The following is a 22,748-nucleotide window of genomic DNA, read 5'->3' as shown; positions in this document are numbered from 1 at the left end:
AATTATTGTCATAGTTAGAAATTGAACCTTTTGGTTAAAAAGGTTAGGAGATATTAGGGCTTGACAATGACAGTAGCAGTGAGAATAGAGGGAAAAGGACAGCTACAAGAGATATAGGATTTGGTAGCTAATGTGATATATGGGTTAAAGCAAGGGTTATAGATGATTATAAGGTGATGGGTTTGGATGACTGGCAAATGGGGACAGAAGGAACAACAGAGGATGAGCTTAATTTTGGACACAATGATTTTAAGGTACAGATGCAGTTCTATATGTAATTAGTCAGAAATGAAGGACTGGAATTTGGGGTAGAGATTAAGAAATTTATGTTTTCTGCATAATTTATAATTAAAGCCATGAGAGCTACTGAGATCACCAAAGGAATATATACATAAAAAGAGAAGAGGGATAAAGATAAAACTTTAGGAGGTTGCCCTATAGAAAGGCTGAAGATAATTTATTAAAAGAAGTAGAAAAGGAATAGTTAGGAAATTATGAGAATATACTATCATGAATATAGTGAGTAGAGGCTTCACTCCACATTGTCCAATGCTGCAGAAATATCTTCCCCACCCCCCCAGGCTGGGGTTAAGTGACTTGCCCAGGGTCACACAGCTAGGAAGTGTTAAGTGTCTGAGACCACATTTGAACTGGGGTCCTCCTGAATTCAGGGCTGGTGCTCTATCCACTTCGCCACCTAGCTGCCCCCATGCTGCAGAAATATCAAAGAAGATAAGGATAGAAATAAAACCATTGGATTTATTGGTAAGAAAGTCATTAATGAGCTTGGAGAAAGATATTTCAGTAGAGTGGTGGAGAAGGGAAGCCATATTACAAGAATTTAGGGAATTATTAGATGGTGAGGCAGTGGAGTTCTCAGGATTGACTTCTTGGTCTGGAACTTTGACAATGAAAGGGAGAGGAAAATTAAGCTGACAGTTCAAGGTAGAGGTGATGCCCAAAGGAAGGGTTAGGATATTTTGTTTGTCTATTTCTAGGACAGAGATTTCCTGAGCATGAGTTGGTAGGAGATTAAAGATGCCTGAGAAATAATTTATGAAAGGTAAATATGGGAATGATTTACAAAATAACTCTAGTTTATGCATCTAAGTTTCAGCTCTTGATTGGGAGGGGAAGGTCATTACGTCTTGTGGGGATCAGAGAAGGTTTCAAAAAGAAGGAGGCATTTTAATTGGGCTTTAAAGGATCAGTAAAAATTTAAAGGAGAAGAAAGTATAGAAGGACATTATAAGCATAGCAAAGAAAATGAGCAAAGAGGTAGAACAGAAAAGCATTGAATGTGTTCAAGAGGCAGAGAGAATATTTATCCCCTCTACATGGAAACTTTCCCTGTCATGTTTTAGATTTATTGAGGGTTGAAATAAGAAATTAAATGGGAATTTGGGGGGAGTTTTGTGGAAGCTGCAGACAACATGGAAGACCAGAAGAGAAACACAGAAAAAGTTTAGAAACCCAGAAATACAAAAAAAATTATGTCTAATATTATATTAACATATTTTATCTTTCAATAACATAATTCATACTTTTTTAGTAAGAAGGTAGGGTCAACAACTGATGTGGGGGTTACCCTTCCCCTAACCCTTATAATGTGGAAGGGATAACTGTAATTCAGATCATTAGAGATGGATGGAAGGAAGTAAGGTCAGAAGAGAGATCAGAGTTGGTTGAAGAGTTGAAGAGGCTATAGTTATTTCTTCTTTTCTCTGAATTCCTAATGCATTAACAGTGACTATCATTTATTACTTTGGAGCTTACATGGATGTTGTCTTTATAGCAATTGAACTGTTTTGAGTCTGTATATCATATTTCTCCAAGAAGAATGTAAGCCTCAGAGTCTTGAGAGTAGGAAGGACATCTTACAACATTCAGCACATATTAATGTATTTATTCAGTAATACTTGTTGAATTGAATTATCTCAGTCATAGTTAGCAATCAGTAGTTAATATAGCTCAACCAAATAACTGAACATTGTCATTTGGAATGTAAAGAAGAAAAATGTATGACGATTTAAAAAAAGAGCATCTTTTTAACTTTCAAAGGGTTATTCTTTTTTTAAAAAAAATTAGATCTCAGAGCTTATTGTGGCATTCCTTTTGGGGATTAGTTTTCTAATGCTGTAGAACAGTGGTATCAAATGTGAATAGAAATGAGAATCATCAGAATCTTTGTGGGTTGCATATTGACTTAGAAAACCACATATTAATATCTATTTTCTATTGTATTTTTGTTTTGTTAAATTATTGCCAATTATATTTCAGTCTGGTTAAACCTACCTAAGGAATGCTGTGAGTCACAACACATTTGATCCTTCTGTTGCAGAAAGAAATCATTTTAAGGAAAATAAGGCAAATAATTTTGCTTCAGGGTTGGGGGGAGTGGTACTGCTGCAATTTGTATAATCACATTTTGATGTATATAAGGACAGCTAGATGACACTTTGGATAGAGAGCATCAGTCCTAGACTCAGGAGGACCTGAGTTCAAATCCTTAGATACTTAATAAATATTTCCTAGTTGTGTGACCCTGTGCAAGTCATTTACTGAAATTGACTTGCAAAAAAATAAGCAAAGAAATAAGGATTGTACATCACTGAGTTGGACTTACTAAATGTTTTAATTACCTGTATTCCATACTCATCTGGAGTAGTCATTTGGACATTATCATTTTTAAAAAATCTTTTGTTTCCTGCTTCACAGGGAAGATTTGAAGCCATTCTGGGAAGTAATAGATTTTCTCTCATATATTCTTATCCTTACTTTCAATTTAATCCAACAAGTGTTTCTCTGGCTCCTAACATATATTGAATTCCTGAGAATTCACAGATAAAAATTTAAAACTGTTCCTGACCTTGGTAAGGTATGAGTAGCAATAATTTTTTTAAGGGTGTAGAATTCAAGGGTAGAAGAAAGTGGAGAGATTAAGTGGAAAACTTGAACTTTTTATTGTTGATTTCTTTTTTCAATCTAACTCCCAGTTTTCTTTTCATACTTCTTTCTAAAATCAAAAGAAAGAAGTATTTCTTCTTCACTCTGAATTCCACCTCTGGATTCCATTTCCCCCCTGCTTTTCCCCCAGTTCACTTCTATCCTCAGTTTTTTTTTTCAAAGTTTCCTTTTGTGGCTTCAAATATTCCCCGCTTTTCTCACCTTAAAAATATTTTCTTGGCCTTATTGATCCTATTTTATTTCTCATTTTGGACAAACGACTGTCATTAAGGAAAAATTAAAAAAAATAATCTTTTCTTCATTGGCCTTTTAAAACCAATGCTATTATTATTGCTACAAGAATTTCTATCAATTTCTATCAAATTATTGTAACACAAACATTTTCATATACCTGTAGTTTGGATCAATGATCTTAATCCGGAACACATAAAAGCCACTATGTTGAGTTTTCCAAATTATTTCATTTTTATTGGAAGAGTTGATAATCTCATATGGTTGTGATAGGTCTCCAGGTTTTCCAGAGGACAATGAAAAGCAATGTCTGTAATTCTAAATAGATTTTTAAAATAGAAATATTAAGGTCACTGACTTATTTTAATAAACAATCTTTCCCTACGTTCTGGGGCATGTTTTGGTAAATGCTTAATAACTGGGGGAGAAATCTTAAATCTCTGGGGGAGAAAAACATAGATGATACATAATATACTACTATGTAACATTTATATTATTTTTATTAATTATTAACATTTTATTAATTCACATTGTTAACATTTTCTTCATCCCTTTATTAAGTCTAGAAAGCAATAAAAGAAGAAATCTGGTCCTTATTTCTCATTATATTTATTTTTGGACACATTTTTCATTGGCATTTGTTAATTTTTAAGGTGTAAATGTTTACACTGTCAATTAACCAATAGGCTCTTACAAGCTGATTCAATATGGCTCTAGCTCACCCTTGACTATAATCCTATTCTGTTGTTTTATCATAATAAAGAGAATATCCTGGGTTCCTGAAGACTTTGTCAAAAAAAGAAGAATCCCTGACAAGTTCTACAATTCTGGGAAAACTTTTAAGTATGGGGTTGGCAGTGGAAAAAATTACCTGACTAGCTAAGTGTAGACAGGTTCACCATCAAGAATTTGGCTACTGTAGATTTGGTGACTGTAGATTTTGATAACCACTGACAGCTGACAACTTGCTAATTGAATAAAAGTGGGCAGAGAGGTAACTATCATGGCAAAGCCTTAGATATCTTTGTTTCACTGGCAACAGCAAAGAAGCCTAAATCAGAAATTATTTGGGAAAAAAAGATCATTTTTAGACCTAAGTCTAACATGTAACATGAGGTTTTAAAGTCCAGGAGATCTCCTGAATGCCACCTTCTGAACTCTTAGAGGGATTGCAATCTTGATCACTCACGCTGATAAAATTGTGCAACTCTGAATTATTGAAACAAATATATATAATATAAAACAATTAAGTTAGTAAATTATTCAGAGAGCAATCTTAATCATTCCTCTTCATTCCACTGAATCATATCATTATGGTATAGGACAGGATACAGATAGGTCACATGCCATTTAAAGCATTTGAAGCTGTCTCAGAATTGCTTTGTTGTATAGATTTGACTAAAATCTGATCTGAGTTATATCTTCTATATGAAAACTTGCAATTAAAAAAGCAACAGTATTTATTTATATATCTTTTAAAGTTTGGATTACATTTACAAATGTTAGAGTATCTTTTATTTCAAACAATAGCAACAAATTAAGAGATATAATTCTATACAGCATGTATTACTGTTCTATGGCAAAGGCTTGAATGAAAAATTTTAACTTTTTTTCTTCCACCTTATGTTTCAAAGTATTCTGTGTTACATTCTTTAGAGATCTCAAAATCTTGCCTCTGCTCTTATTACTTGTATAAATTTGGGCAAATAACTTTTAGGTTTCCATTTCCCTGTGTGTGAAGGAGGAAGGGATAAAGGCTGATTGACTAAACTGGTCAAATTATTCCACCTCATAGAAAGAAAGTGATACTCAGAAATACATTAAATAAGAACTAATACTAGTTGGCTAGGTGAGAGAATAAAACTTGAACATCTCCCTAAGTGTGATAGAATCAAGATATTTAGTAATGTTGTATGTATGGAATCTATATTCCCTTAATATAACAGGGAGATAATAAGAATCAAAAGAACCCCTTGAGTTTGGGTTTAACCTTCTTTTTACAATTCTCTATCACTCCAGTGACCAAAGGAGGACTTTGTGGGAATCTCAGAGATCTGAGGATTTTGGACTTACTACTGGTGCTCTAGTAGTATCCCTAAAACAGCTAATTTCATTGTCTACATTACGAGCTAAAGACAGATTGAATTGTATGGGGAAAACAGATTTAAGATTTTACAAGGAATGCAACAGAAAAGCTATAGCATTTCTTGAAGACTATATAGCTAAAAGGTTTTAAGTTACTTGACTTACTTCCCTTTGCTATACACATACATGTATATACACACACACATATATGTGTGTGTAGTATGTGCGTGTGTATATATGCCATAATGTTGAGGCAGTTGACTCAGATAACTTCGGAAGTTTCTTTTAGTTCTAAATCTATGCTATTTAGGAGCTTCTTACTTATTACAGATGACAAATAATAAAACCTGATAAAGAAAACCTGTTATGCTGTGGGTGTTTTATTATATTGTAAAGGGGAGGTAGGGATGGGGGAAGACTTATGATTTTGCCGGTGTGGCTCCAGTCAGTTCATGGTGAAGACCAACTGTGAAGTGCTATTTTGTGAATGACTAAATCTAAACTAAAGGAGTATTATTGTGGTTCTGAGAATAATTTCTCAGTGTTTTCAAAATATTCTGTGTTTCCCGAAATATTGCAGCGTTCAACAAAGCAGAGAATTTCAAAATCTTAGAGTCAAAAGGACTTTAAAGATCAATTAATCAGTAAATCTTTATTAAGTACTGACTATGTGTTAGGCACTGTGATAAGTCTTGGGGATACAAAAAGATAATAAATAGCCCTTCCATCAATTAATTTACATTCTGATAGGGGTAGAGAATATATATGTAAACAGGTACATACAGAGTAGATGGAAGATAGACTAAGAAGAAAGGGCACAAGGATCAAGGGGTGGGATGGAGTGGGGGTGGGGCTGAAAGAGGACATCTGTAGAAGGTAATTGATCTGAGACTTAAAGTCAGGAAAAAATTCTTAGAGGTGGAAGTGATCAGGAAATCTTCCAGTCATGGCGGATAACTACTATACAGAAGTAGAAATGGGAGACAGATTGTGGAAGAACAGTATGTAGATCAGTATGACTATCCCTAGAGTCTTTTTTATTCTAAGTCTGGCTCTCTATCTTTGATGCCATGTTACTTCTGAACATAATAATAATATGGCCCAATAACCAGGGAAATGGCAAAGCATTTTAAAGAATATGATTGTTGCTTTAAAAGTATTTATGCTTCTAATTATTTATCAAATGTTTTAATCTCATAAAAATTTTATAATACTTTAATTTCAAGTATTCCAGTTTTAATAAACAATGTACAATTCTAATTTTTCTTACTTCAGGGCCCCAGACTTTCTCTATGGGAAGGTCTTTATTTTCTTTTATCATTGAATTCCATGTCTGTGCTTCATTCACGCAACCAGCCTGTTAAAAAGAGTATTTGCAAAATCAAGATGATTTACTTTCCTGAAAGATTATCAAAAATTCTTGGCCCTACCCCACACTCTTATGGTACCTGCACAATTTGTAAGGAGGAATGTTTCCAGTATTGATCTCAAACTAATATCAAAGAATGGCTTTGTTTTCTGGGAGAAGGAAGCAAATCATCATTAACTTCCTTCACATATTTGGAAAAAAATTATTCCTACCTTGTCTTGCCAAAAATTAAGTGAAAAAGATGAATTACATTACAGACTGAATGTAATTCAGACTGAATTTCCAGGAGAAACCATTCTTTGATATTAACTGTGTTTAGATGAGCATCTGGTTAAGTTATTACCAAGCCAATTTTTAAAAGTTAATTCTGTGAAAAGAAATTGAACTAGCTATACAATATAATATGATCAAAACAAACAGTTGATAATCTTGACTCTTCAGCTATACTTTGACTTCATGGAAAGAAGAGACTAGTTTGCACATCAAGGGTCACATTTGTGCAGAGTTGCAACCAATCCTAGGGCAGCCAGGAGGCACATAGAGCATAGGGCTTGGAGTCAGGAAGATATCTCAGACCCTGTGAAAGTCATTTAACTCTGTTTGCCTCAGTTACCTCATCTGCAAATGAATTGGAGAAGGAAATAGCAAACACTCCAGTATCTTTGCCAAGAAAACCCTTAGTGGGTAATGAAGAACCTGATATGCCTGAAAAATGATTGTACAAAGCAGCCAATCTTTTATCCTTTCCCACCACCCTCATTTCTGATAGGATAAAATAAGATTATAGAATGCTCCTTCTCAAGAGCCCCCTAGAGACTTAGTGATATCCCAATTATCCCATCCATTTTTAAAAATCAAGCTTAGGTAAGAGAAAGAACATATTTAGGAATTATGATAGGACCTTATGAGCCAGAACAGCTGTGTTTGTAGGTGACTATATAGTGAGATTTGAATAGTACTTGAAAAACTATCTCCAAATAAATCCATTACTAGCATGTCACAGTACTTTGGGTTAAAGTATTATGTCTCTAAGAATTCCCTTTTAATTGTAAATATTCCTCTGAGAAGTAAGACATTAAGGAATCATCAAGTTTTTACTGTTGTTATTGTTGTTAATGAGGCAGCTTGGTGGTAGAGTCAGGACAACCTGAATTCTATTCCCGCCTTGGACCTTTACTAGCTGTGTATCTCGGGAAAGTAAATTATTCATTAATAAAATGGAGTGTTAATAACAGCAACAAGCTCCCAGAGTTGTTATGAGGTTAAAATAAGAAAGTATTTACCAAGGAGCTTTGTAAACCTAAAAAGCACCATATAAATGTTAGCTATTATTAATATTTTAACATTTTAGCATGACTAGGCTGCAAAATTGCTTTTAGTTAGCTATCATTTTGGAAAATAAGGCCTGATATATGAAATATAGTGCAGATAAATTTTTTAAACCCAGCAAATCAAATCAAATCAAATCGAGAACTACCTTGAGCAAGATAATGTTATGAACTAAGCCTGATTTAGCCAGTCCCCAGTAATTTAAGGTTTGGTATTGGAACAAAATGAAATCATTAAAGGTCAATAAAAAGTTAGCAAAATGGCATCTACCTAGTCATAGCAAATGGATATTCAACAGAATAGGTACTGAGGACACCTTGTCTTTATTCAGGTCAAGGAAACTCCCTTGTCAATTAACCACTGTGACCCACCAGTCAAACTTCCAAACCCATTCCTGACTCCAGATTGTTTTCCTCACTGCTCCAAAGTCTTCATGGCTGCTTTTAATTCAACTTTGCACAGTGCCAGCAATTTTGTAAAGTAATCAATTTATGCAAAAGAAAGGGAAAAAAGTGTAAAAATTCCTCAATCTGCATTCATACTTTATTAATTCTTTCTCTGAAGGTGGATAGCATTTTTCATTATGAATCATTTATACTTGTCTTGGATATAATTGTCTTGGTATTTCCGAGAAAAGCTAAGTCATTCATAATTGATTACTTTATAAAATTGCTGGCACTGTGCAAAGTTCTCCCAGTTCTGCTCACTTCACTTTGCATCAGTTCATACAAGTCTTTTTTGGGTTTTTCTGAAAGCATCTTGCTTATAATTTCTTATAGCTTTTTCATCTCAATCACATACTAGAATTTGTTCAGCCATTCTCCAAATGATGGCATCGCCTTATTTTCCAGTTCTTTGCCACCACCAAAAGAACTGCTAGAAATTTTTGTACCCATGAGACTTTTCTTTTTTTGATCCCTTTGGGATACAGATCTAATATTGCTGGGCAAAGGATATACACAATTTTATACATGCCTTTGTACATAAGTTTCAAGTTGCTCTCCATAATGATTGAGTATTTTGTAGGAAATTTGTGAACCAAGGACTGGACACAGAGATATAGAAGCAACTGGACTATACTCTCTAGGATCTTGAAAACTAAGGCTTCATTACAGAATTGTACAATTAGAAGAAATAATTGGGAAAATGGATAAAAATACATAAATAAAAATACTCACCATTTCAAGGAACCTTACCATTTTGGCTATTTTGGCCAGATGGTATCTATTTCACATCAGTTCTATGTTGTTTTTTTTTTTAAATTAACCCAAATGTCTTCAATCATCCTGTGCAGCTTTTACAACTGCAGAGTGAAATGCCTTAGCAAGCATCAATAGTATTTCATGTACCATCAGTTAATGACTAATATAATAATCCACTTCACTTTCATCATTCTTTCAATAAAAGGGTACTATTAGAAAAATCACACCTTCACTTGCTGTCCTAGAACACATTTGATAGCTCATACAATTGCTCTCACCATTGTTCATTCAAGGGCAACCAAAGCTAAGAGTCATCAGAGATTAGTTTGATGTAACAAAGTATTTATTCACTGATGTCTCACATCTGATGTTCCAGATTGTCAGTTTCATTTTCACATGACAGAAGCCTGAGGGATGAGAACTGCCTTCATCCTTTCTATAAATATCACCATGACTAGGCTTATATGACTTACGAGATTGGGTATCTCAGTCACATTAATTTTCCCTGATCAGTGTGTGTTAAACTTGATGTTGTTTGGTGAGTTTAATCATCTTTGATCGGCATATCTGATTTAGCACCAGCCAGAAGTTTGGTTCTACTTGAATCAAGCTTCACAAACATAATATTATTGCTTATAAATGAGTAACAGTAGACTTCAAAATTAAGCATCAGTAAGTGTCTGGGGCTAGATATGAGTTTAGGTTTTCTTGACTCCAGGTGAAGCATTCATTCTATCTACTATGCTACCAGCTATCTCATTTTTCTTCTTTTGAGCTGTGCTTGTTCCCTATCATTTTTCAACAATCAGTTTTAAATATTTTTTGTGATGTATTTTCTGAAGTTAGTATCAATTCCTACTTGAAATCAAGCTTCACAAACATAATATTGCTTATGGATGAGTAACAGTAGATTTCACCGTCAAGTACCAGTGTCTGAGCTAGATATGAATTTAGGTTGCATGGCTGCCTATAATTTGCAATTTCTTTTTTTGATAACTGTTATTATCCTTCGATTACTTGTGTATTGGGAAAGATTTTTAAACTTATAAGTTTCTGTTAATTGTTTAATATGTCTTAGATACCAAACCCTTTTCAGAGAAATTAGATACCAAATCCTTCTCAGAGATATTTGATAAAAAGATCAATAAGGCCTTCTTGATGATCCCATTTCCATGGTCTGAAATCTGGTAGATATTAAGTGTGAGTTAGTCAGGAGTTTATCCATAACAGCTTATATAATTTAGACAGATCCCTTTTATTCCCAAACTAGCCTTCATAAAATCAAATATGAATCTGGCCACTACTTATCTGAGTAAATTTTAGACATGATATATTATTGTCTCTTGAACATTTCAACAATTTGGAAGCAGAAATAATTTGACATATATTGTGCCCAAACAGACACAAAACTCATATGGAATTTAACAGAAATTCTAGAAGTTTGTCAAATTAGATGAGAGTACAGATGGAACTTAATATAAGATAATTGTTTATCACTTGTTTATTTGCCAAAATAACAGTCCCAACAGTTTTATCCAATAAAAACTCTAGAACTCAAAGTTTCTAAGAGCAGAGTGAAGATTTCACTATTGTTTCTGAACTGGCAGATTTAATCAACAGACTAATGAATCTTAAAACATTGCTTTTTCTCTACAGCAGAAATTTTGCTATAGAAAAATATAGTTCCTTTCATTACCCTCAAATTGCTTAGTTCTACTTTTGTAAGAAGAGGATTTTTTTCCCCTTAAATATTAGATCTCTCATACTTTTCAGAAGGACAGAAAAGACAAGCTATTAACTGGTTTTCTCTTCATGCAGCATGATGGTTCCATGCCCCTGGGGGCTCTGTACAATAATGCCAAATGTGGTGCATGCAGCCAATTGGCTTCATTCACTATGCCTCAGAACTCTTGGGCTTAAATGATCTCCCAATCTTAACCTGATTAGCAGAGATTACAACCATAGGCTACCAGCCAGTTCAAAATATGTTATAAGTTAAAAATAAAAAACCTAGTCAAACTATATAACTATGCAAATGAAAAAAAATACTTACACTATGCATAGTTATTGTATAGCTGAAATCGATTCTTTCATGTATCTCCCAGATAATAAAATTTGCTGTAACATCTTCAACGAATTCATCATCATCATATCTGAAAGAACTTAATGCTTAGTAATATCAACTTTGGGTAGGTGAGTTTCTTCAACTGTCAGCAGCTCTATGCAACTCACAAAAATATTCATTAGTGGTTCTTGGGGGGGGGAACTGTGGGTTGTGTTATTGGGTGTAATGATTAAGAGTAGATCACGGAAAATTCTGGGACAAAAGAGAGTAAAGTTGGACATTCAAATGGTGGATGGACTTGTGTCTCAAAGAGAGGTGTGTAGTTAGCCTTAGTACCTTTGGACATGTTTCCCTAGTCCTTTTATCCAGAGGAACTATGAGATCAATAGATGTGGGTGAGATAGTCCCTCACAACTACTATTTATTTTTCTTCTAAATAATCCAAAGAGAATGAGTAAAATGCTCCTTTCTAATACCAACGCAGAAAGTCCTTCCTAATCTCTATCAGCAGTCAATTCCACTTTTGAACACATCTAATTGTTATTGAGTTTTTTCCTGATAATCAAGATTGGCTTCTCTAAATTCTACTCATTATTTCTAGCTCTGCCTTCTGGGGACAAGAAGAACAAATCTAATCTTTCTTCAATAGTACAGTCTCCTTAAATATTTGAAGACTGGTATTCCCTGAGAATTTTCTTCAGACTTATATACCTTTAGTTCCTTCAACTGATTCTCACATGAAATTAACTCAAGAATTTTTATCAAATTGAATCGTGGATGTTCTCAACTTACCAAAGCTATTCAAGAGCTTTGGTGACTAAAAATGTACCTTCCTTCTGCTGCTTTTCCTCTACCTTATCTTGTTTGTACATGGTTGTTTTCATGTTGCCTCTCTCATTATATTGTAATCATCTTGAGGACATCTTTCTTTGTATCCATAAGTTCTTCTCACAATGCCTGGGACATAGTAATAAATGGCAGTATGACAGATGTGGTCAGATAAGAGCAGAGTACAGGACTCTCTCATTTACTAAAATTCCGTGAAGTTGAGCCTTCCTTATACAGATTATCTTCCCCTTTTTGAATGACACATATACACTGTTGGGTCATTGAACTTGTAATTCACCCAAACTCCCAGACCAATTTTTGGGATGCAAATTAACTTAATGTTGATTTCTATTTTCTTATAAAATTGTCTTGATGGCAGGAGTTATCCTATACTTTTCTCTGTATCCCCAGCACTTAGCCCAGTGCATGATACATAGTAGATGTTTAATAATGGATAAAAGACTGAGCTTGGAGTAGGGAAGACCTGAGTTTAAATCCAGTCATAGACACTTACCAGCTGTGTGATTCTGGGTAAGTCACTTAACCCTGTTTGTCTCAGTTCCTCATCTGTAAATGAACTGGAGAATAAAATGGTAAACTGCTCCAGTATCTTTGCCAAGAAAACCCCAAATGGGGTCCAACAAAGAGTTGGACATAACTGAAAATGACTGAACAATGACAATATTTATAGGTTTCATCAATAAATTTCAAACCCCTAAATATTCTGTAACAAATTTAATTTTGGAAATGCTATTCTAGAATATTTTGTGATCCACATGCTTTTAATTATTAGAAATCTTTATCAGTTAAAATAAGCTCGTGTTGGGTGATTGCATTAGAAATGATCCACTCATTGTCGATAACATACTTTAGAAAAACTCTACTTAGCATAGCCCCCATGCAAGGATTTTAGGAGTATGGTTCCCTTGCAGTACATACATATCTAGTACTTTCTCAAATTTCCCTTTTGCTACAAACAAAAGACAGAAGGTAGAGAGAACAAATTATTTTTATATGTGATTTGTGAGAAAGGTGTTAGGAAGAATCAAAGGAAAAGGTAGATAGAAAAGTCTATTCAATAAGGATTATAGTATAATAAAAAAAAATTTAAGATTGCCTACTTTTGGTCTCCTGTATATGCCATTCCATCTTCAGCACAGGCTGTCACCAATGACTGGAATATACTTCTTCTTTTACCTTTGACTTATAGAATTTCTAGCTTTCTTCAAAGCTCAACTCATCTTTCCTGTATGCACTATATATTTTGCATTGATTTTTCTTTATGTGAGTTGTTTCTCAAAGTTCTTTGACAGTACGGACTATCTCATTTTTGTCTTTGTATCTTTAGCCCTTAACTATTATGCACAAAGTAATTTCAGGAGAGCAAGGCATTAATTAATAGAAGACTCAAAATAGAGTCTTACAGCTCTAAATCTATGAGCTTATTATTGCTATGATTTTTAGAAAAGAGGTATGAAATGGAAGCTAATGAGTTCATGATGAGTTTGAGATGCCTGTGGGACATCTAACTTGAGATGTCCAAAAGGCATTTGGTAACATGGGACTGATACTAGAGATGGATATATAGAGCTGGGTTTCATCTACACTAGGGCAAATAAATGGGATAAATTATTTCCTTTGCCCTCATATATCCAAACAGTTGTCAAATATTGTCATTCCTACTTACACATATATAATATATTGTTCTCTCTATTGAAAAGCTACCAACCTGGATAATTTAAATAAATTAAAGCTTCTTAAAATTGTGGGTTGCAACCCATATGAGGTCAAGTAACTGAATATGGGGATCACAAAATAGTTGGTAGCAGTAAAAGGTTTCTGAGTGCCATGAAAAAAATAGTTCAAAATCAAACATGTAATGAATTCAAGGTGTTTCTAGCAGTGCTTTCCGATGTTGCACTGTGTGATTTCACTGTAGCCTTGGTTCTAAACACACAGCATACACACTTTATACTATGCATGCATTAACAACTGCCAAAACATCTCAGATTTGAGGTGGGCTCAAATTCCTTGGGCAAAAGGGAATTTTTGTCTGAAGCAGTTGGGGTTAAGTGACTCACCCAAGGTTACATAGCTAAGAAGTGTTAAGTGTCTGCGGCCACATTTGAACTCAGGGCTGGTACTCTATCCACTGTGCCACCTAGCTGCCCTGAGAGGGGGGCTTTTAAGAAGCTTTGATATAGATAATCTTCATCCCTCACTCCATACCTACTGTATCATTTTTGTAATGTCCTTATAGAAGTCTATCTTTTTTTCATTTGTGTGAAATGTGATTTGGAGTTGTAAATTGATTTACTTTCTTTTTTTAAAATCTTATTTCAGTTTTCCTTTGATTTTCCAACTTCACTTTCCCCTTCCTTTGATCCTGACTGCCTGAATGTGTTGCATTGTAGAGATCTGAATTTTGCCCACTATATTTTTTGATGACTTAAATTTGAAATTTCTTTCTGTCATTAGCCTGTGGATTCTATTGGAAAATTAAATAAAGTATCCACCCACTAATACTTGTGGGAAATTTTCTTATGTAAAATATTCTTATATGTCTGTTTCTAGAATTTTTTCTTTCATTTAACTTTTATCATCTCTGCATATTCTATTGATAAAAATTAACATAACTTCAGTGTTAGAAGGAATTTCAACTGACCATTTACTAAAGCCTTTACATGAAAAAAAAAAACCAAAAACCTTTTCTACAGTATGCTTGACAACTTGTCATCTACCCATTATTCAAAGACTTCAAGTAAGGGCAAGTTACCACCTCAAAGCAGCAATTCCACTTTTTGCTAGTTTTAGTTATTAGGAATTTTTCACTCAAATGAAGTGTCAATGTACCTCTTTATAACTTACATCCACCTCTATTTCTTATATCTGGGGCAAAACAGAATAAGTCTAATTCAGGTTTTATATGGAAGTACTTTGTAGAGGCTGAATTAGACTATAGGGTATTTTAAAATATTGCAATTCCATTACAAATGGAAGACCCTAGTCAAGTTTTAAGTATCCTGAAATCATGAATTTAAAGTGGCCTTGGAGGATGATTGAAAATTATGAACATTATTACTAGTGACAATGATTTATTTTCTCTTCATAGCAACGCCATTTAGAATGAATTACAAATGTCATTATAAAAATAAAAATTGAATTAAATTATAGTATTCATTAAATTTGTTTATTCTACTAGTGTATACAGATAGCTAAAAAGAACTAAGAAAATCTAGGGTAAAAGTTCATATATCACTTACTAGTACCAAGATGTTATTTATAGTTCCTACTTTCAATAATTAGGTACCCTATCAACTGAAATGATATCTGTGAAATACTAAGCACTTCATTTGGAACAAAGTAGGTATTTAATAAATGTTTAATCTCCTCCTCCTTCCCCCCTCTAATCAATAGACAATTCACAAATCATTTACCAATATTTGTGGTTTAAAGAAATACCTCACAAAGAAATGGAAACAATATTGCCTGGTGCTACTGCCATGGCAAGGTTACATTGTTGGCTGCCAACAATGGTAGAGAAGTAATGACTTTCTTCTGGTCTCTTATAGCAACTACTGTTCTTTAGGTATTTTTTGTAATGTCATCTTTTAGGTTGGAATGGATTAATTATATCAAGAACCTGGAGAAATGGGAATCTCTTTGTGTTCTTAGAGAGGGCCCAGTAATGCAAATTTAAATTTCTAAATCTCCTTAATAGCTGGTGAAAGTCCAGGGTCATTGTGAAAGCACAGATGAAATTGTAACTGTATCAGTATCTGTTACATTTACTCTAAGTTATCTGTTGAACACCAATAACTTAAGTTTTTTGGGGTACATTTATGATTTGACTCAAGATTTTCAGGGAAGAGAAAGAATAATTTTGACAATGACCCTGAAAATCAGAATTTAAAGCAAAACAAAGGCACCATTATCAATGACCTAACAAATGGTCTTGGTAAAGTTCTCAGTGAAAACAAACACACAAGAAAGTATTTTTGACCCATGATTGTAAATTAGCACTGTTTTTAATCCTATGATTAAAAAAAAATTCAAGATAAATGGAAAAAATGTTTTTGGGTGTTACTTACAATTGAAGGACAGGGTGGAATTTTTCCGTAATATAAATGTGCAAAGGGCAGCCATATTCACTAAAATTATAGTTTATAAGCTAGACAAGAAAGAAAAATATTTGGTTTTTTTTTTTCATATTTGACTTATGAACAAAAAAGTTAATCACTTTCTTACCTTGTTTTCAGGTGGGTTGCCCCTCAAATATTGCCTAATAAAAAAAGAGACATTTAAAAATACTAAAGTTTTACCTATTAAAAATAATGTATTTCTGTTCTAAAATATTTACTTTTCATAACTTCACTATGCAAACAAATAAGGATCTCATCTTTTTATTATTGTTTAGGATGAAGCAGACTGAATTAAAACTAAGGATTGCAAACCTCATTCTGCAGTCTTAAGCGATATTTGGAAATATAGTTTTTTACTTTAATAAAACATACTTTTTTGTTGGAGAATGATATTTTTAAGAAACAAAAATAGAATGTTAAATCCATAGGATAATTGGGAAATCACTGACTTATGTATCATCTTTTCAAGCTAAGTCCAAATGAGACAGCGTGGTGTAATGAACAGACGGCCAGCCTTGGAGTCAGGAAGACCAGGATTCAAATTCTATTTCCTCTTAACATATTAGTTATATGACTATGGGAAAATCACTCAACATATCAGTGCTCTGAGGCTGGGAATTATAGGTTATCTACTTAGGTGAAGGAAATTGTAGTCAGAACCTTTTAGAGGTTCAGGCCATAGGGTTGTTTTTTCATTGGACTAAAGTGGCAGTGGAATTCAGCAGCTTCCTCTTATGAGCAGCCTAATTTAAAAGATGTATTGCTCACCTCCTGAAATGAGGAAAGTGCTAGAAAAGATTCTCTAAAAATTGTCCTCTTTATCTAACTTAAACTTGGCTTGCTTACTGCAGCAGACTGGGATCTACTCTATGATCAAAATACAAAAATATACAAAAATTTTTGTGAAGATAATTTCACTTAACCATTGGTACATAGAATGTGCACATGTCTATGGGCAATATAATAGAACTGAATAATAGAACTAATAGAAAACTAATATTAATAGATAATAGATAATAATAATAATAAAACTAATAATAATAGAACTAATAGAAAACTAATAGAACTGAAGGATGAACAGCTCTCATTGCAAAAGAACTACTTGTTTTCTTTCATTACCTTCATATCACTAATACTGTTTTCTATCTACCTAAATTCAATAAAATTTCATGGATGTGCCCATGTAGGAAACACTGGCATTTAATAGATTATGTCATTGTGAGGAGAAGAGACAGGGTATGAGAGATGAAGGCAATATGTGGTACAGAATGTTGGACTGAATAGATGTTTTCTCTCTAAGCTAAACATTCACATTCCACAAAAGTGGTAACCCCAAGGCAAGATGACTACCAGAAGAATTAATGTCAACAGTTTAGAGCATTTGGTAGCATGAACAGTTTGTTGCTACCTTAGAGGGAAATCTGAGTCAACATATGGTTGGTATCAGTGGAGAAGTAAAGGAGTGGATAACTTCAGAGATTCAGAGTGGATAGCTACAGCACTGTCTTTACTCATCTGGGCCAGAAAATTCACAACAAAGATTGATTTGATAAAAATAAGGAAATTCAGAAGCTGCTAAATAAAAAACAAGAATCCCACAGGATCTATCAGTAGGAAAATTCATCTATCTCAAGGCAGCATTTAACTCTGTCAAAAGTAGAGAGATGAAGAATTCTTGGCTCAGTAAGAAAACAGATGAAAATCAGTTCTGTGCTTATAGTAAAGTGCCTTTATGATGTCCTGAAGACTATTTATAGTCCAAAGACCTATGATATATCTCACTTCCTCAGCACTGATGTAATTAGGAATAACAATATTTTCCTGGATAGATGGGCTTTTCTAAATAGACCATCTTCAATGCTCAAGCCATTGACTATATACCTTGGGCTGAGTCAAGCCATCTCTAGCATAATTTCTAGCTGAAGAGGTTTAGAATGCCATTAGGTTCCTCTTGTGTGGCAAAGCATCTTGTGGTGATTCTATTCTACCTGAGATTTATAAGGCAGAGTTCCACTGCTCATACAAAAGTTGATGGAAATAGAAAGTTATATGGCAAGAGAAGGAAAATCCCTAGAAGTTCAATGATTCCTCCATTGTCTATCTGTATAAAGGAAAAGAGGTTGTTCTCTGTCAGTGTTTGTGTGTGTGTATTTGTGTCTTTGTCTTAGTTACTACCAGCAAGATTCTTGTCAGTGTCCTTCTTAAGATTATCCTTCACCTGGAAGATAGCCGTTTACCCAAGAGCTAGTATGGTTTCAGAAAGCCTGAAGAATATTGATAAGAAATTTGCTGCTTTATTACTCTAGGAGAAATACATGCATTTGCCTAAAAGACCATATTACAGGGAACTTACACAGGCAAGAAGCTTATTCAAAGGCCAGAAGATGGCCTAGTACTTCCCAGCATTATAGGCCCACATCAAAGAAAGGGTTATGTTCTATGAGAAAAGTAAAATTACAGTAATTATAAAGAAATGTGAGATGCACAAATTTAGAGACATCTCCATTCCAAATAGTCATGTGGACTCTCTCTGCCCAATCTCTGACAGAACCTTCTGACCTTGTATTGATTGGTCCTATTAGTCACAGTCAGACAGATTGTGTCTTTACTCCAATGTAGTGATGTAATTTTGGTCCTTTTTGAGCATAAAGGACAACCACCATCACCAATGAGTTAAAGGATCAAGGAGGTGGTGGTTTGATTGTTACATAGGACTCTTTTGTCATCTTGCCTGACAGTGCTCATAATGTTGTTCAATCGTTTCAGCTCTGATTCTTTATGGTCCCATTTGAGGTTTTCTTTTCAAAGATACTAAAGGGGTTTGCAATTTCCTTCTCCAGGTCATTTTACAGATGAGGAAACTGAGGCAAATAGAGCTAACTGATTTACCTAAGGTCACCCAACTAATAAGTGTCTGAGGTCACATTTGAACTTGGGTCTTCCTGACTCTAGGTCCAGCCCTCTATCCTTTCTATTACTTAGCTAGTTATGATAACTATATATATATATATATATATATATATATATATATATATATATATATATATATATATATATATAACTTCATGATGAAGATAATTGTAGATAATGCACCAACTCTTGTTGAAGATAATTGTAATGAAGAAAACTAAAATTTCCCTCTCCTTTGTTAGAAACTCTTCTCTTTTGGCATTAGCAACTATGTTATAAGGAAGAAACCTCTGTACCTTTTTTTGTGTGGAAAGTTGCAACAAAGAGCCTTGGATAATACATATATGCACAGCCAAGATATTCTAAAGGAAGATAGAAATGTCTTATCCCAAGACTTAGATGATGTTCCAAGAGATGAAGCAGCATATTTGTCTGGGTAGTGGAGAAAGAAGGAGATAAACACCTAAGAATTTGTCATAATCCATTTCAAAATGGAAGTCAGATTTTTATTGACTAATCCTCAGAGTAGGGATGTTTTCAAAGACACCCAGAATGAAATTGGTAAGGGAGGGTTTTGTGACTCAGTGTAAAACAACATTCACACTTCAATGGATCTTATTTTTGTAGGTCTCCCTCCATTGATACAGAGTGTAATTCTGCCATACTTTCTCATAACTCTTTTCTATGATATTCTCTAAATCCTTTACAAAAAGACTAGGTAATGTTCTGTGAGCTTCCTTACACATTTCTGGGCACTTCATGTGTTTATTGTTATAATTGATATTGTTTAATAGTACATGAATGTCCCATTTTCTTTTTTCAGCATATGTCTTCCTGATGACATCCATAATCCTGTTCTTTTTGCACAATTCTTTGTTGGTAAAATAATGAAATCTACCATCCACCATAGGCCTCTTTACATTCCTTTGGGTGCCCAGAAATCTAATCTGAATTTTTTGGAAACTAGGCATCTATATAGTATAATTAGAACATTAATGTTAAAAATGGCTCTTTGTTTCAGATGGAGTCTTGGATTTATTAAAAACACTGAACAATTTCCAATTGCAATCTAGCTTGCTTTTCTCTTATATTAAGCTCTAGGTTTCCCACCTATGGTATTGTTTCAACATAAACAGATCTATGGGCTAGCCAACTGCATATCAATCTCTAGCTAGCAAGGCACTCTTCATCCATTCATTTTTCCTATATGCATAGTCAGATCAAATAGATTAGACTTGGAGTCTAGAAAATCCAAATTTGAATGCTGCCTCAGACACTTATTAGCTTTATGACTTTCACTTCTCTAAGCTTCCAGTTTTCTTCTTGGTAGAGTGGGGACAACAATAACTCCTATTATACAGAGTTGTTATGATCATAAAATGAGATAATGGATGTAAAATGCTTTACAAAATTAAAAATGATATATAAATAATATTGCTAAATAATTTAATCATATTTTTATTTATACCTTTTGTTTCTATATAACCCTCATTTGTGAATATATGACTTTTCCTGTGACAAAAATTGAAGAGCTTCTTTCTCATTATGCTAATTTTCCCTACCAAGGACATTGATTGTTGTTTTGGATCTCACAGAACAAAAATGGCTAATGTGACTTTAATATCCCAAATTATAAAAACAATAGCAAAAGCTCATTACCCTTGCCAAATTCAAGTCACTCTGTTCTCAGTAATGAACTCTGTTCTCAAGTAATGAAACAATATGCAAATGTAGTGGCCAAGCCACTGTCAATGGTATCTCAAAAAGGGTGAAAAATGAGAGAGATATTGTAGATAGGAAAAGATCAAATATTGTCCTGATTTCTCAAAAAAGGTCAAGAATAGATAGAGCCTGAAAATTATAGACCGATGAGTTTGACTTTGAATCATGGAAAAGTTCTAGAATTATTATTAAGGAGACATTAGTGAACAACTTAAAAGGAGATGATCACAAAGAGCCAGCATGGTTTCATCAAGAAGAGGTCATATCAGAAAAACCTTATTTCTCTTTTTAGCAGCATTACTACTAACCCAGCAGATCAGGATAATATTGTACATATGTTTGCCTACTTCTTGGCCAAGTATTTTAGAGATTATCTCTTCTATTTTGTGGAAAAGGTGGAGAGAGTTGAAGAAAATGATAAAAAAAAACAATTAGATGGATTGGGAATTCATTTAATATCTTGATTCAAAGAATTAATTACTTATGTTTCAAGGTCAATATAGAAAGAGGTCTTAAGGTCTTCATAGCTTTGTAAATTTAGCTCTTTTATAATCCAAGATCCAAACAACTATAGAATCATGACTCTTCTTTTGAAATATCTTTAAGTTAAGGTATTTATTTTTCCATTTCCAAAATTATCATCTTAAGATTGCTTTAATAGCTTCTTAATTGGTCTACCTCCAAATATCATTTTAGTTCATAAGGATAATTCAGCCATATTCTAATACTGTAACACTCCACTACTCTAATAGATGATGTCATAGATGTAAATATGCCCATCTATGCCTGCAGATTTGGTCAACCCTCATTTATGTTTTTCCTTAAGTTTGTTATGGTGATTCCACCTAAAATGCTGGGAATTTTTCCAAATGTTGTGAGGATACAATCAGAACTGGTTAGCTTCTCATTCATAACTCTCATCCTAATACAAATCATTATCTTTTTCAATAATACATTATTTTGATGATATTTGCACTGCTTCCATATACAATTTCTTGTATGCAATGTGTTCTAGTTTATGTGAATTTTCATTATCTTTTAAATGGAAGTTCATGAGCTATTATTTTATTTTGCAAGTTTTAAATATTTTTATTTAGAGTTATGAGTTCCAAATTCTGTCCCTCTCTCCCTCCACTCACCCCCCCCAAAGGATTTAACAAGTGGATATAGGTTAAGCATGTGGAATTCAGAAAAACATTTCCATATTAGTCATTTTGTCTAAGAAGTTTCAAATGAAAGAAAGAAAGTAAAAAATAACATTTGTCAGTCTGCATTCAAACAATACCAGTTCTTTCTCTGGAGGTAGCTAATATGCTTCATCATTTGTCTTTTGAGATCATCTTGGACCATTGTATTGCTGAGAATGATTGTCATTCACAATTCTTCAACAAACAATATTGCTGTTACTGTGTATAGGGTTTTTCTAGATCTGTTCACTTCACTATGCATCATCAGTTCATGTAAGTTTTTTGAGTTTTCTCTGACATCATCTTGCTTGTCATTTCTTATAGCACAATAATATTCTGTTACAGTCATATACTACAGCTTACTTAGCCATTCCCAGTTGAAGGACATTCTTTTCATTTCCATTTCTTAACCATCATAGAAAAAACGCTGCTATAAATATTTTGTACGATTAGGTCCTTTTCCCTTTTGTTGGATGTCTAAGTTAAAGAGTATGCACAGTTTTATAACATGAGCCTCTACCTAAAGAGGCCATTTGGGGGACTCATGCTATGCCATGAATCATGCCCCCAGATAACAAATACATTTTAAAAGCAGAGTTTGTTTGGCATTTAAGGCCTTTCTTGATGTGACTCCAACCTACACTACATGCTATTACAGAATTTAATTTCCCATGTCTATGCCTTTTGTACAAGAGGTCCCCATGCAAAGAA

At 33.8% G+C, this 22,748-nt stretch overlaps 1 protein-coding gene across 1 annotated transcript in view; it reads right to left on the bottom strand.

Annotated features, from left to right (window-relative positions):
• The window catches only part of LOC141539577 (cation channel sperm-associated auxiliary subunit epsilon-like), a 195,247-nt gene that overhangs the window by 20,854 nt on the left and 151,645 nt on the right, over window positions 1–22,748 (bottom strand). The window contains 5 exon segments of the mRNA XM_074262549.1: window positions 3,359–3,516; window positions 6,554–6,640; window positions 11,237–11,336; window positions 16,168–16,247; window positions 16,325–16,358. Of these exon segments, the coding sequence (XP_074118650.1) occupies window positions 3,359–3,516; window positions 6,554–6,640; window positions 11,237–11,336; window positions 16,168–16,247; window positions 16,325–16,358 (459 nt within the window).

This window comes from Sminthopsis crassicaudata, chromosome 4 (genome assembly GCF_048593235.1).
Source record: "Sminthopsis crassicaudata isolate SCR6 chromosome 4, ASM4859323v1, whole genome shotgun sequence".
In the NCBI taxonomy this organism is placed as follows: domain Eukaryota; kingdom Metazoa; phylum Chordata; class Mammalia; order Dasyuromorphia; family Dasyuridae; genus Sminthopsis; species Sminthopsis crassicaudata.
Note: the sequence above shows the minus strand (reverse complement) of the source record. Positions and strands in the feature narration are given on the sequence as shown.